The sequence below is a fragment of the Fusarium odoratissimum genome (genome assembly GCF_000260195.1).
Source record: "Fusarium odoratissimum NRRL 54006 unplaced genomic scaffold supercont1.12, whole genome shotgun sequence".
In the NCBI taxonomy this organism is placed as follows: Eukaryota; Fungi; Ascomycota; class Sordariomycetes; order Hypocreales; family Nectriaceae; genus Fusarium; species Fusarium odoratissimum.
The window spans coordinates 596686-611203 of NW_022158698.1; the positions used below are offsets into that span (position 1 = coordinate 596686).

At 48.3% G+C, this 14518-nt stretch overlaps 5 protein-coding genes across 5 annotated transcripts; 2 read left to right on the forward strand and 3 right to left on the reverse strand.

Moving 5' to 3' along the window:
* Window positions 1-184: 184 nt before the first annotated feature.
* FOIG_08174 (uncharacterized protein) lies at window positions 185-2830 on the forward strand. The gene is made up of 8 exons (XM_031208098.1): window positions 185-282; window positions 376-572; window positions 623-747; window positions 798-865; window positions 912-1016; window positions 1071-1445; window positions 1502-2151; window positions 2211-2830. The coding sequence occupies exons 2-8, from the start codon at window positions 396-398 to the stop codon at window positions 2610-2612; spliced, it is 1902 nt and encodes a 633-aa protein (XP_031062232.1). The 5' UTR covers window positions 185-282; window positions 376-395; the 3' UTR covers window positions 2613-2830.
* Window positions 2831-3027: 197 nt separating this feature from the next.
* Window positions 3028-4304, reverse strand: FOIG_08175 (uncharacterized protein; the record flags this gene model as incomplete). Its single annotated transcript, XM_031208099.1, has 4 exons — window positions 3028-3396; window positions 3455-3492; window positions 3549-3819; window positions 3870-4304. The coding sequence occupies 4 exons, from the start codon at window positions 4302-4304 to the stop codon at window positions 3028-3030; spliced, it is 1113 nt and encodes a 370-aa protein (XP_031062233.1).
* Window positions 4305-5085: 781 nt separating this feature from the next.
* On the reverse strand, window positions 5086-6855 carry FOIG_08176 (uncharacterized protein). Its single transcript, XM_031208100.1, has 2 exons — window positions 6215-6855; window positions 5086-6164 (listed from the first exon to the last, which is right to left on the reverse strand). Exons 1-2 carry the CDS (start codon window positions 6805-6807, stop codon window positions 5300-5302), a joined length of 1458 nt encoding a protein of 485 aa, XP_031062234.1. The 5' UTR covers window positions 6808-6855; the 3' UTR covers window positions 5086-5299.
* A 532-nt stretch (window positions 6856-7387) lies between these two features.
* Window positions 7388-9014, forward strand: FOIG_08177 (uncharacterized protein). The gene is made up of 4 exons (XM_031208101.1): window positions 7388-7535; window positions 7591-7740; window positions 7796-7909; window positions 7962-9014. Exons 1-4 carry the CDS (start codon window positions 7515-7517, stop codon window positions 8787-8789), a joined length of 1113 nt encoding a protein of 370 aa, XP_031062235.1. The 5' UTR covers window positions 7388-7514; the 3' UTR covers window positions 8790-9014.
* Window positions 8913-13798, reverse strand: FOIG_08178 (uncharacterized protein). The gene is made up of 5 exons (XM_031208102.1): window positions 11711-13798; window positions 11563-11658; window positions 10850-11517; window positions 9770-10790; window positions 8913-9720 (listed from the first exon to the last, which is right to left on the reverse strand). The coding sequence occupies exons 1-5, from the start codon at window positions 11847-11849 to the stop codon at window positions 9155-9157; spliced, it is 2490 nt and encodes an 829-aa protein (XP_031062236.1). The 5' UTR covers window positions 11850-13798; the 3' UTR covers window positions 8913-9154.
* Window positions 13799-14518: the final 720 nt, after the last annotated feature.

Genomic DNA, 14518 nt, shown 5'->3' on the forward strand with positions numbered 1-14518 from the left:
TTGGTAGTTCCAGGTTAAATTCTCTTATCAAGCCATTTCAATGTTTGTTTTCGCAACGGCCAAGGTCCTTGTTAATATCAGGGTGCATTGCAGCTACTTAGCTGGAAGAGTCCATGCATTTATGGCTCTGATCAGCGTTTGAAGTTATCATTAAGGCCTGTAATCCCTGCCAATCCCTTAGAACCCGAATATTCGGTCCAGTCTACATAACTAGGCTTCAATCCTGTCCTGGAAATCGCTGTAGACTGGATTGCCATCCTGTTGTGAGTATTCTATTTGAAGGTATGTATAGCGGTCTTATTAGATGTGAAGAGTTGTTGTATCTACGTGATGTTACTCTATAACCTTGCAACGACAATACTGACTTTTAACAAGGTAGATTGTTTCTTTAAGCAATGGCTAGAGAAGATCACCACGAGAGCGCGACAGCAGCTGAGAAGCTCGCTCTCATCAAGAGTCCTCTTGTAGCTTCCGACTCGAGCATCGATGGTCTTCCCACCAGGAGTCCCACGGCTCCTGATCTGAGCCTCTTTGGTAACAGATACGAGGATGACTGCCCACAGTTCCAAAAGGTCTATACCACAAGACGTTACTCAGGGGATGTCTGCTGACATGGAAACAGCACGAAGATGCCAGTCTACTCGAGCTTTTCTACGATCTCTTCTTCGCCGCTAACTACACTGTCTTCTGCGAAACACAAGGTGTTAATAGCCATGAGCGTTTCAAAGCCTATGTTGGATACTTCAGGTAGGAATAGGAGGAGAGTCAATACAATGAAGATGCTAACAGATAGAAAGTATTCTGTGGATCACATGGCTTACTACTAGTTTGTATGATGTTCGATTCGTAACGGACAGTCTCTTCGGTATGCCAGTTTGGAATTCCTTGTTGTATGATACTAATAGAGATAGAACGTGCGGCTCGAGGTGTTCATCTCGGAGTCATGGTTGGATTCGCCGTCGTTGCTCCCAAGTTCACACCTCACGATCAAAACATGAAGACCATGAGAACAATGTGTATGTTTCTCAACCCCATCCTACCCCCTTAACTTTATGCCTAATACTCTGTAGCCATCATTCTTATGGTCTCCCGCCTATGCTTGGCTGTCGAATACGGAAGCATCCTCTGGCACGTCCGAAAGTACAAGAAGCAGGTCTTGCCAATGATGCTTCAAATTGGCTTGAACTTTGCCCTTGCCATGATCTATCTCGGCGTCACATTCCGCTTTACTGATCACAATAGCAATGTCTTCATGACGTGGTATGTCCTCGCCGGTGTAGAGCTAATCCTCACTTTCGCCATTGCGTACATCTACCCGGTTCTGAGTTTCCAGGGTACGCATTTGATGAAGCGTATTGGTCTGTTGACTGTCATTATTGTTGGTGATGGAATCATTACTATTTCAAAGAGCGTTGTCACTATCGTCGAAAGCCCTGATGCATGGAGTAAGCCTTTGATATTTTATTTCCTCGAATAGAGGCCTCCTCTAACACATTAATAGATGCTCAAACGATTGGCATTGTCACCGCCGCAGCGACAACCATCTATGCCGTCTTCCTCATCTACTTCGACTGGATGAAGAATCCTTATCTGCCCAAATTCCGCCAGCAGCTCTGGACTCTTCTCCACTATCCTCTGCATCTCGCACTCTGCCTCTTCATTCAGGGGTTCACTCAGCTTGTCATCTGGACCAAGATCTTCGATGTTTTCAAGCACCTGAACTCGAGCTCAGTACTCCTGGACAACACCAGTCTCATGGCCAAGGCAACAACCAAGATGATCGTCGACGAGCTACAGAAAGTTGTCACCAAATTCTTCGAGACCTACACACCTCAGTATATCACGACCTTGAACACGGCCGACGCTGCGCTGAAGAATATCTCAACTATCAACGATACATTCTGGCCACAGATCGTCAAGTACTCTGATACAAATCAGGATAAGGATTTTCCTGATCAGAACGACTACCAGACCTTCGTCGACGCCATGATTGGACTCATGAGTGCCATGGAGAACGCTTTGCTTGAGACCTTCAAGATTAACCTTGCGAAGGAAGTTGACGACGAGAACAAGAGCAAAGGCATCAAGCAGACCGATTCTGGCTTTGAGTCTGAACTCAATGAGAAGATGTGGATTCGTTTCCAACTTATCGTAAGTCGATCTTCACGCAATGTCCTCGTATATACTTCGGTTTCTAACCCATGCCGCAGTTCAACTATACCTATATCGCCGCTGGTATCTCCTTGATCCTCATGGTGGCCCTCGCCGTCATCTCACGAACAAAACCATGGAGCAAATGGGCCATCACCCGTCACATCATCTTCATTCTCCTCGGCCTCGGTACAAGTCTCGTCGCATTGATAAGATACAGTGAAACACGTTCCACCGAATATCAGCAGAGTTCTTGGATGCTCCCTACTATTACTATTGTCTGGCTCGTTGTTCTTGTGCTGACTCACATTCGCAACCCGCCGCCTTTGTTCTTCAAGGGTAGTCAGTCCTTCTGGAGCAGAAGGAAGAATAACCAGCAAACTTATGACTATGTCATGCCTGCAGAGGGACAGACGGCGTATAAAGGAGCACCAAATACCCAGGTTAGGTCTTCCGTCTAGATAACTTCTTAATTCTTGGAGCACGCGATGGGTGTTTTGAGCAACATATTCGATTCAAGCAAGTCGAATTTGCAATTAAACCGGGCAAATAAGCGATCATATAAACTGAAGGGATCGGAATAAATATAAGAATGCTATAGAGTAGACTACCATCACTCGATGCCATCAATCAATGCAAACATTCAGTATGAAAGCACTGAACAAGAGTGTGCTGCCAACCCTATTACATATTTCGTGTCCCATCTTGCTGTTGATTGTATTACTCGATTCATCAGTAACCTACTACAAGAATAAATCAGAATACACATATCAAAGGAATAGGAGTTGAGGTCTACGGTACTCGAAACCAACAGCCTTTTCATACCCAAGGCATGGTTCCTTACTATTCCGGGTTTCCTCCCCAAGGTGATTTGAATCACACTGGCAATAATCTCGATGCACCCTTCCTGCGTCCATGGTAGACACAGATGCCAGCTCCACCACTGACGTGTTTCTCGTTGGCTGGGCACATTGGGCTGCTGGGTAGATGTTCTGGTAGCTGAAACTCAAAAGGAATTCGATCTTGAAAAGGACTCCTGCGAACAGGTTTCTTGGGCATCTTTTCCCACCACTCGTATGTGTCAGCGACAATGCTCTGGCGACGAACCGTTTGGAGAGAATTCCTTCTGGATGGAGGCTCCATTTGATCGGCTTCTGTGGGAGGAACCGTCTCAGTGAAGAATGAACGTGGTCGGCCGCTCGTAGTGTCTTCGGCCAGAGGTGGTGTCTTCATTCGTCTTGCCTCCTGGTCACGGAAAACAGTTAGTATCTGCCAACGCCCGGATCACTTCAAAGGAGCATACCCCTCCAGGAAATTGGTCATTAACGCAGTTCACATGTACTACTTGACTGTTAGCCTCGGCTTCTCAGATATTGTACATGCTGTAAATAACATACAAGAAGTATAAATTGAGACTGCTGAGGGAGGAATGGTCTCACCTTTGAGTATCTCCCTCATAGAGCTTGATACGCTGCTAAAAGAATCTGCTGATTCTTTTCGGACCCACGGTGCCCTGCCAAAGAGCCTTCTTCGGAGCTTGGGTTTCCCTACGTCGTCTTTGAGCCAGGAACCTGTTTTAGTGATTTGGAGCACGCTGGAATAATTCCCTGTGCCATCCATTGTTGCACATTGATGGACATGTTGTGGGATAGCTGAACACATTGGTTCCTTGCCAAGATTAGCGTCGATCCATTTCTTTGACTGCGAAACAAGATTACCTCTCTACGAGCCTTCAATTTCAGCTTTGATTCGAGACTCTTCTTTGCTTTGACGTAAAAGCCCATGGAGCTCGGGGGCGAAGAGGGAGGAGTACTCGTCTGTCCGTTTATGCCAGAATTGTTCATCGGCGAGATCGAGTCGGTGCTGTTATTGTTCATGCTGGGGGAGATATCGCTGGAATCTGGAAACTGATCTGAGAAGCGCGTGACGGCAGGATGCTGCAAAGAGAGAACGTGCGCCGATTCCGACACAAAGGGACTGGAAGGTGGTCTTGGCTGTGTTGGTTCGAAACCCTGGAAAGCAAGTGGCGCTGAAAGGGATGTTAAAGGAGATGCGAATGAAAGGTCTCGAACGTCTGATTCACTGGCAGACTTTGTCGAGCGGTTCCTCCACTTGAAGAAACTTTTCCCAGAAGTGCTCTTCCGTGGTACCATAAGTTGGCGTTCTGCCCAGTATCCTTGAGGGAACCAGACCTACTCGAACCCGTCGTGAGGAGGCCGTGGAGGATCAACGCCGAAACTAGAAGAGGATAACGATTGCCGATATGTTGGTCGAGGCGTAGTACTATTCGAGGGTAGAGGAGCCGAGAACATGTTCTCCGGCATTGAAGGAAGGCTCGGATGATGTTTCATTAGGTTTTCATATTTTGGTTTGGATGCCGTAAACGTCGCGGCGGCGAAGGAAGGAGATGCTGGCGTTCCATGGGGAACATTGAAGTAACTATACTCATCAGTATAGCCGCTCGGGATCTCATAGTGTGGTATCGTACTTGGGCTCGTTCATATTATGACGACTTGATGGCAACGATGGGTCTGAACGAGACTGCGCCGGCAATTTAGGCTTGGAGTAGCACTGTTCAGGCGAGGTCGCCCTTCGGTCAAGATGATGTACCTAACTTCGGGGCGACAATGTTGTGGTGAAACAGACCTATGTTAGAAAAGAATTATATAATGGCTTAAAACAGACAACTGGGAGGTTGAGACAGAGAACATAGCAATGTATATCGTAAGATACTAGTGAGAAGGGTTGTTCCGTAGGTAGAAACTTAGGAGGATGAAGGATCAGAGTATCAGATTCGGAGAGGGAGTTGCGCTACTTTCTAGAGATGCATGGCAGTCGCTGTCACTGCTCCTTCCACATGTTATGGATGCCCAGTGAATGGCAGGCTCATGGCATTCCCAATGGGAAGAACGCCCACTGATAAGGGAAGGCGCTTAGCAGTGGCGGACAGTTCACGATAAAATTTATAGAGGGAGCAGAGATGGAACAAAAGAATCATATAATTGGTATCGAGATGGGCTTCTTGTCTCCAACCGACTCAATTCTATCTCCACTCAAGTCGAACCAGCTTGAAACCATTTTTAATACGCCATACGCCAAATTTGTCTTGATTCATTAGAAATGCCGTTGATCGATAACATCAGTCCCATTAGTCAATGAGCATAGTGTCATCACCATCCAATGCTGGGCCTTGGGGCTCCAGCGGCACACCACGGCCTCGTCCAGCCAACAACTCCCTCCTCACCTCAGGTCCGATGGCCGGGTGACCGTGTGTAAGGAGAAGATCCAGGAGGGCCTCACGCTGATCTTCTGTGACATCACCCTTGTATCGCTGAGCAAATGCGAGCAGACTCTGATGCCAGATAACGGGCAGCTTTGTTCTGGCATCTCCCTCATTCAAACCTGACATAGCGTCGCCAACCTGAACAGAGGCAGGGTCGACACTGCGGAATCGCAGGAAGTGGAAAACCAGAGCGTCAATGACCTGGAAGGGGAGAGCATACTTCTTCTCAAGAAGGGCCTTGATGAAGATATTGGTGGCACCTCCACCCTCGGTTCCATGAGACGCCTCCTGAGCAGCAATATCACACAGACCCTTCAGGGCCGCGGCAGAGTGAAGGACAGGAATAGAAATTCTAGTCAAGACGGCGGAAATAATATGAGCCTCGCGGAGGGTGCATGTTCCACTGCCAACGAGAGGGAACAGGAAGCCCTTGAAGAAAGCAGCAGGCTTGTAAAGAGCCTTCTTGAGCGAGTTGAACAGGTGGACGTTGAGCTTCTTGGTTTCGTAGATATCTTCGCGAACGCGGTCGAGAATAACCATTTCCAGGAATCGCTGAACAACATGGGGCTTGCTAGAAACGAAGATTCTTGTCGCCTGGTAGCAGGCATTAGTAGACCACTTGTCGGGCTCGGTGACAGCGATGATGTCTTCCCAGTGAGGGATTGTGGGGAGAATCTTGAAGGGCTTTGGCAGAGGTCCGGACTTGTATCGAGAAAGAATTTGGCCGACCCTGGGATTGTTAGCTTATGTCGTCATTTCAGGTTCCAATTGGGAACTTACTTGGTGTAGACCTCGATAACCTTAGGAGGAAGCTCATAGTCCTCCTCATCGGGAGGCCCCAGGTTGTTCTCTCGCCTCTCTTGCGCCGCCTCGTGAGCAGCAATCTTCTCCAAGATAAGATCTGCAAGGTTGACGCTCTCGCCTTGCTCCTCTCCTGTAGGCTTCAGATCCCAGCCGTGCTTCAATAGGTCATCTTCCTCATCGGGCATGAATTTTCGGTACATGTCAAGGTCATTGGGGTCAACCTCGATCTCTTCCACAACTTCTTCATCCTCGCCCCAAGCCTCGTCGTCCTCATAGACCCTGTTTTCCTCCTCAGCCTCATCGTCAAATCGCGAATCGTAGCCAAAGGTGTCGATGGTAGGTTTAGCGACAGCCTTGCCAGCATTTTCCTCCTCGGCCAGCTCACGACCTATGCGCAGAATAGTTCTGGAAGCGCGGTCGTCGACAAAGCTTTCCTCCTCATCGTCGCCGCCCTTTGATCTCTTCTTTGAGGACTTATTCTTGAGAATGCCAGTGGCCGTGATGTCATCCTCGAGAGGGTTGTGTCGTCGTGTCTGCCGCGAGGCAGAGGGAGTGGTGGCTTTAGGCATTTTGGGCGTATTGACTTGGAGATGGCACACAATGTGGGCTTGGAGTCGTAGTTTGGGTAGAATTTCAAAAATTTTGCCTTATCGATAAGGACCCCTCTTGCTCGAATTCGCCTAGTGCGCTGTATCGGCTCACAAAGGTGGTTCACCGCTTTCGGTTGAGAAGTTGTCTATGAATTGGATAACTTTTATCAGAATAATTCAACCTGAGAAGGCAGGAAACGCTATTCGTGTATCGATCTATAAGTTCTCTCTTTTGTTCATGGAAACCTATACTAGAACTTCTACGTGTTATTGCCCCCATTGTATCTCTTGTCTTCCTTTACTAGGTACCTTATTCTCTTGCTACTAAATAGCAGAAAATGAAGCTATGCATTTCATAAATGCGAAGTAAAATAGCTGATACCTCTGGCTAAGAAATTAGCTAAAGCTCCTAACAGCCTCGTCTTGTTCTTGAAAAATATGATAAACCAGGCCGATTCTGCCCCGCCACCATGATGACACAAAAAGAGACCCTTGGAAACTTCTTCAGCATGTGGGTCCAACTGAAAATTCACTTATTGACCACTAAAAATGATGCCCAGTCCTGCTGAAGCAGCGATGACTTCAGGCCTCTACCCCCACTACTCTCATGCCCCTCCAAAATCATCACCAACTCTAAAAATTCACTTCAACAACACATATTGAAGATAATAACAGAGAAAGAGAAGATGCCAACTGAACTAGAAGAGGCAAGTTACCCTACGTACTATAGCAGAATCCTCGGTTAACATATATCGACTGCAGCTCGTCGGCTTCATCGCCAACCCCAACGCTCAGATTCGTCTGCTTGCTGCCGAGAACCTCGTCCCCTACTCATTGTCAGAACCCAGTATCTTCAAGGCCGAGAAACTTCAGCCAGTCAAGCATCTCAGTTTCCTAGTCCGAGACCATCCTGTAAGTCGGGCCTGTAAGAATGAAAAGGGTCTCCCTGAGACTAATGATATCTCAGAAAATTGCCGAACATGCCATCACAATGCTGGTCAACTTATCGAGTGACCAAGAGGTTCTCGAATTCCTTGCAAAAGACGAGAAGTTCCTCGGCATCGTATTCGATCTCATAGTGGTATGTTTAAAGGCTGAAGAGACTTATTATCAGTCGCTAACACGGCACCTAGAGCCCCGAAGAGGCTAATGCCAACTTGTTAGCCATGCTTGTGGCCAACCTATCCAAGTGGGATGGCTTGAAAGATTTCCTCAAGCGAAAGCAAGAACCCCCAAAGGAACTAGGCTCAGACCAGGTTGTCCTCAACCAACTACTAGATCTGTTTGTCAAGGGACAAGACGGCACATACAACAAGAACGCAGACTTTGACTATCTAGCCTACGTCTTCGCCGATCTCTCCAAGCACGCTGATATTCGAAGGCACTTCCTTGAAGAGCAGTCTTATGACAAGGTCATTCCCATTACCAAGCTCAAGGTTTTCACTGAACACAAGTCCGATATTCGACGAAAAGGTGTTGCTAGCACTATCAAGAACGTTGCCTTTGAGGTTTCATCTCACCCTTCATTCTTATCTGAGGATAAGATCGATATCCTACCTTATATCCTGCTCCCTATCATGGGTAACGAGGAGTACGATGTTGATGAGACAATGGATATGCTGCCTGATCTCCAACTGCTACCTCCCGATAAGAAGCGAGACTCAGACAACCAAAATGTGCAGACACATGTTGAGACACTCACACTATTGACAACAACACGAGAAGGACGAGATCTCATGCGCCGAGTTAAGGTATATCCTGTCATCCGGGAGACACATTCACGAGTCAACGATGAAGGTGTTCAAGAGGCTTGTGAGCGCTTGGTGCAGGTATTGGCACGAGATGAGGAAGATGAGGGCAAGACGGAGAATGACGTTAAGGCCATTGAGGACAAGCCCGAGGCTACCAATGGACGGGTGGAAGAGGTTGAGGACGAGGATGATCAACTGGTTGAGGTCTAGATTCACCAGGTTCACTAAAAAGGTGAACTTGATGCCGTTTATCCATGCAAGGAACGAGACAAGGCTTCAATTTTGGAAAGGCACCACAGGGTCAGATTAGACGAAAGAACAGAGACCAGAGAGCTCTTTCATATGGAGTGGATATTATGAATATAGGTACTCAAAAGTAACGTATATAGACATTGAATGTTTTGCAACAAAACGAGTGTAATCCCGCCATGAACCTAAACCAAGGTATCGTACTCCTAGAATGCTGAGCCCGTGAAAGAATGTCCTGCCGCCTGATATCGATATGTATGCCCATACGTTCCATCATAAACCACATTTCAAACGCCATCCTCTGATTTTATCTCACATTAAAATATCTATTTAGAATGACCCATATCCTCATCACTTTCCTTAAACATACTCTTCCGGATAGGGCTTGCTGAGGCCTTGGCTGTGATGTAGTCCCGACCAGGAGCCTCGCCGGCACTGGGAGGAGACACTGGTGCAGGGGATACTGGCCCTTCACCAATGGGTGAATTGGGTGTTGGGTCTGCAGGAGGAGAGGGAAGTGGCGGCGAGGGCAAGCTCGCATCGTCGGTCCTTGGACTTACAGGAATGGTCGTATGCCGGAGTGCCAAGGCATCGCCTTCAGATACGCCAGAAACATCGGATGTTACGCGAGTGGGTTTGCCGTCGCTTTCACTTACACCGGATACATCTGATGTCATGCGATTATGACCTGCTGTGGGAGAGTCAGGCTGCGATAATTGAGGTCCTGTCGACCTCGAAACGGTGCTTGCATGCTCTCCTCCTATAGAGTAAGAGTTGCTAGAAGGATTTGACATGGAGCGAGGTTTGCCGTCTTTGGCAAAGTGGGAGTACTTTTGGATGATATCGATGGGTGAGAGGCCTGTGTCATGGAGCTCAGGGGGTCGTGAGGTGTCTAAAACTGTCAGTAACTGTCACCACTTAAGAATATAGTTGTAACCTACCAGGCATCTCGTGGATCTGGGTATCGGCTACCTCAGCGGGAGAGGCAGGATAGGCAGGATCATCAGACGGTGACGGTGAAAAACCGACGAATCTCGCAGTTGAGGCAACTTCAGTTCCAGGACTTGTAGGGGTCTCGTCTGTTGTGACTGTAGGGGCCTTCTCGTTGTGCTGGCCCCTGATCCATGATCGGATACGTGAGCCTGGATCTTCAGTACCGTCGTCGCTTGATCGGTTCTTGAAGATCTTGCGACGGCGCCAGAGGCAGAAGACAACAAGGATACCGGTCACAAACATCAGTCCAAGAACGACTCCAAGAACTGGTGCAACCCAGTTTGGAAGACCAGAGCCGCCGCTCTTGTTGTCGTCATCATTGCTGTCGCCGCTGTCGAGTCGAGGTCTGCCGGTTGAGACTGCCTTGGTATAAGGCCAGTATTCCTTGATCTTCTTGGTGTCGTATTTAGTGCCGAAGATATCTTCAAGGGCGGATGTCGACCAGCCGTCTGCAGGGGCAGTCGCCGTTGCGCCACCTTTGGCATCACCTCCGATTTCAGAATGAATCTTTTCGTGAACGCCGTAATCGCTGTACTCGTCAGGATCATATCCGTCCAACCACTGTCCACTGGTGACGTTAAAGTTCACAATTGGGCCCTGGTCAAGACAAGTAATCGAACTTCCAGCTTGAGACGTGTAACCACCAAAGACAAGCATTTGGTCAGGGTATGGCATGAAGCACTTGTGTCCGGCGCGAGCATGAAGAGATTTTCCTTCATTAATCTTGATCCACGTGAAGGATGGCAACGAGAGTACCCAGACATCATCACTGTAAGCGTCCAATGGATGAATACCATCGAACCCGCCATAGTAGAAGATATTGAAACTTGAACGATCTGAAGCCGTAGCGACAACAGCACATCCTCGAGTTCGTGCGCCTGGACCGTCCTTGGTTTCCTGCTTGTACCACTTCTTGCTGTCTATGTCGTAGACGTCGATTGTCTGCATAAACTCAGGGCTTTGCTTTTCCTGTCATCGTGCAGTGTTAGTGTCACTTCCATATCGATGTAAGTTTGGATATGACTTACACTCTCTGTCTCATTTGCGGATTTGCCACTTCGTCCTGCCCATTCAGGATAGACAACACCTCCCAGGACAACAAGAATACCTTTCTTGCCCACAGGCACCCAAACGACCTCTGCATTGGCACGTCCCTTGGGCCCTTTCAACGTTGTGTTGGTCCAAGTTTCGTAGAGCTGCTCCTCCATGTTCAAGGTAATCAGCGTGTCGGAAACATTCGTGGCCTTGTTCTTGGGATCGTTCGTGAAGAAAGCTCCATATGTCGGTGATCTCAGGCCAGAGAAATAGAACGCAAGGTTTTCAGATGGTACATTTGCAGCTCCTCCATACGCGACGTATCTAGTGACGTCTTTGTCCAGCTTGTCATCAACAAAACTTGGCTTCCATGTCGGCTTGTCCGGTCCATACTGGTATGCCTGGTAGCCCAAAACTTCATCCTTATCGGGTGCCTGGTACAAGTCGTCGTTTCGCAACAGGTCGCCACCGTAAAGAAAGAATTCAGCATCATTACCAAGAAGAGCGCCGTCGATAAAGTTAGGCGCAGCGCCGTTACTGTTTCCTGAACCGCCTCGTGCTTTTGACATGGCTGGTTTGTCGAGAAGAATCTGCGTCACATTCGTCGTCGTATTAAATGGAGTGCTCAGATTGAAGTTGAGGATAATACCCTCATTGTTACCTTGGATTGTTAGTTCGTCCAAGTAAATAGACCGGAATGACCAACCTGTGTCAAGTCCCGTAACTGTTTTGCCATCATTCATATGTGCAGTCCATTTTATATCACCGCCGTCTAGATACACCATATCCCGAATCATAATTGCTGATTAGATATTAGACAAAGCCTTGGCTAGATTAACAGACGGTAGTCTCACCTCTTGGCTGCTTCCAAATACATATTTCAGTACTGATTTGGCCATCTTGCCAGGCATCAAACTGGGCGACGGCTGGACCTATGGTCGCGGCCAGGAATGCCCACGGTGCAGCGTTTCGAAACATCATGACTGCAATCATGAGCTATTCAGAGGGCGTCGCACAGAGCAGGTGTTTGAAAGAAATTAACTGCAAGAAGATGCTAGTGGACCATTGCTTATTCTGTCCTAAAGACGCTCCCAATGACCGGCAAAGAGACCGAATATCCGCTGGGAGGCAAAGTGTACACAAGTAACAAGGCTAGTTCGGGAAGGTAAGCAATCCCTATTGAACAAAGAAACAGCCTCGGCCTAGAATCAAAGATCACTAAAGTGTCCGAGCAGCTCGATGCTTGGTGGGTTTGTGCAATATGCACGTAGAATGAGTGGGCAAGGATCAGGGAGTTAGAAGCAAAGGCAAAATGATTGTAAGATGAGAAAGCAAACGGTACAGAGAGAATCCAAAACGGTCTGTAAGACACAATGCTAAGATGGAAGGCAAGTGGACAGTATTCTCTGTCGAACAAACGTTCGCCACTGAGACCAGTTGAGATCGGAGGGATGGGGAATGGGTAGGGCTGAGGGATCAGCTGTTCCTCATGTCAAGACAGCACATTCGTCGGTTAGAGGGTTAAAGAGCCATTGAGATACATCCATGCTCTTCGGTGGCCGCCCATGCGAACATGGACACCATCTTACTGCGGTGCAGCATGCTCTGCATGCGTTGGCTACGGTCAGGGTTATGCTTCCGAGCTGACACCGTTCTGTAAGGACATTGCTTTTGACCAGGATCACTCCATATCTCTCTACTCAGCCTCAATCCTCTGGAGCCTGATTCTGCCGCTAAATGATGAGGAGCTAGGCTGACCGTTGAAAATGGTTCATCCACTTCAAGTGTGGAAATTTTCAGAGCGGTAAACAGGTGGATATTCTGTTGCTAAGGGCTGACCTCGAGGAGTTTTTTGATCTGGGATCGACCTGGGACTGGACCAGGGTGTAGACACTGCTCCGAACAGGCCCTTTCAGCTTCTGCACCCGATGGGACGGACGGTAACCGATGACGGTAGAGGAAATAGATGAACAGCCGAGTCAAGATGCAAGCTGTCAAGTTTTCTCTAACAAAGAACCAGTAGCTTTGACTGAGAAGCAGACGAACCAACAGGAGCTCGTTGGTGGTGTTTCGTTTCACAGACTATCAACAGCCACAACCGCTAAGTGGCCCAGGCAGTTGGAATCACGGCGATCTCGCATGAGGTTTCAAGTTGATTGGACCAGTTGATCGGGTTGGATGAGGATAAGGCTCGGGGCAAAGACTTTTGCCTTGTCTTTCTTGTGGTTTTTCTTGTCAGCGCCGGAACGCGGACACGGACATGACCGAACGGAGTAACTGGCTCTTTCTGGCAGAGATGTCAGAGTCGCAAGAAGAAAGCGCAAATCCAAAAGTGCCATCCGTCGAAGGACGGGTAAAGAGACTTTGGAGGCTGGGCTTGTCCAGGATTGGACTGACATGGCCGATCTTACCATCCACATCCCTGCCAAAAATAAGCACTGGCACCTGTCGGGGAGGAGACAATGTAACAAGACCACATCTCACCCATCGGACCCTCTCTCCGTGAAGCCAAGGAGAGGAGAGCCCCCGTCCACACAGAAAAAGGTATTATTTTTGCACTGCAAGGATGATCTCTCCATCAACTCATGCGCTGTGCTGGCAACCTAACCATCCACGTCTCTTAGTCCGCTGCATATCGGACGCAACTCATCGAGGCCCCCGCAGCCACGGGGAGTGGCCATGATGAATCAAAAGTCGCGCAGATGTCAGATTGAATGCGAGGTTGTGACCAGGCGTGGGGGAGGGAGGAGATGATGAACTGTAGGCAACACAGCATCCGGCTTTGGCGATGTTTGGTTATTAAGGTGGGCAGTTGTTAAATGAGTGTGGACTTTAGAGAACAAAGAAACGGTTCAGATGATGATTCATCTGCCAACACGTCAAGTCGGCGAAGGACAAAATCTGATCCGACCACCGTCGACCCGTGATTGCAATGTTTTGTTGTTGTGGTAGCCTCAGAGAGACCTACAGTTGAATAAGGCTCGGCATGTGGGCTACAGCGGGGCTCAGGGTCGACCCAGTGGGTATCCCAGCGAGCAGTCAGCTTTTAGCTTAATTATCCTGGTATCCGACGTTCGATTGACCGACAGACAGACATCCATTCTGTAGTCAGGTACGCGAGAGCCTAGTACAGAATCTGCATTCTTTTTTCTCCGTCTCGTGGAAAACAGGTTTTTTATTCAATAGTTCAGTGCTTTGGGAGACAAAACTCCTGCAATGATCGCCCGTGTTAAAACGGATCGTAAATCAGTGACAAGTGACGAAATCGGGAGTCTCCACTCTCTCCCGCTCTCACAGGGCTGGACCGAAGCAAAAACTTCCGCCCTGGATTGGGTTGCTTTGTTTAGACTCCCACCAATCACAACACGAGATGCCCTGAGAATCAGGTTGTGGCGTCTACCTGCCCGCCCGTTTCACTACAAGCCACCCACTAACTCTACTTGGCTTGCTTGGTTCCGAGGAAGTGAGCCTCGAACTTCCCGTCTCAACCTCACTCGCTCGACTAGTCAACTTCTATTAAGGCCTCTCCACTTTCATCTTTGACATCCAACTTCAAAGCACGTACGCATGTCTTTGTGTGCTGCACTTGTTCTGCTTTAGTATTTACGCAACATAATTTTACAACCAATGACTCGCCGAATCACACTGTGACTAGTCAATTT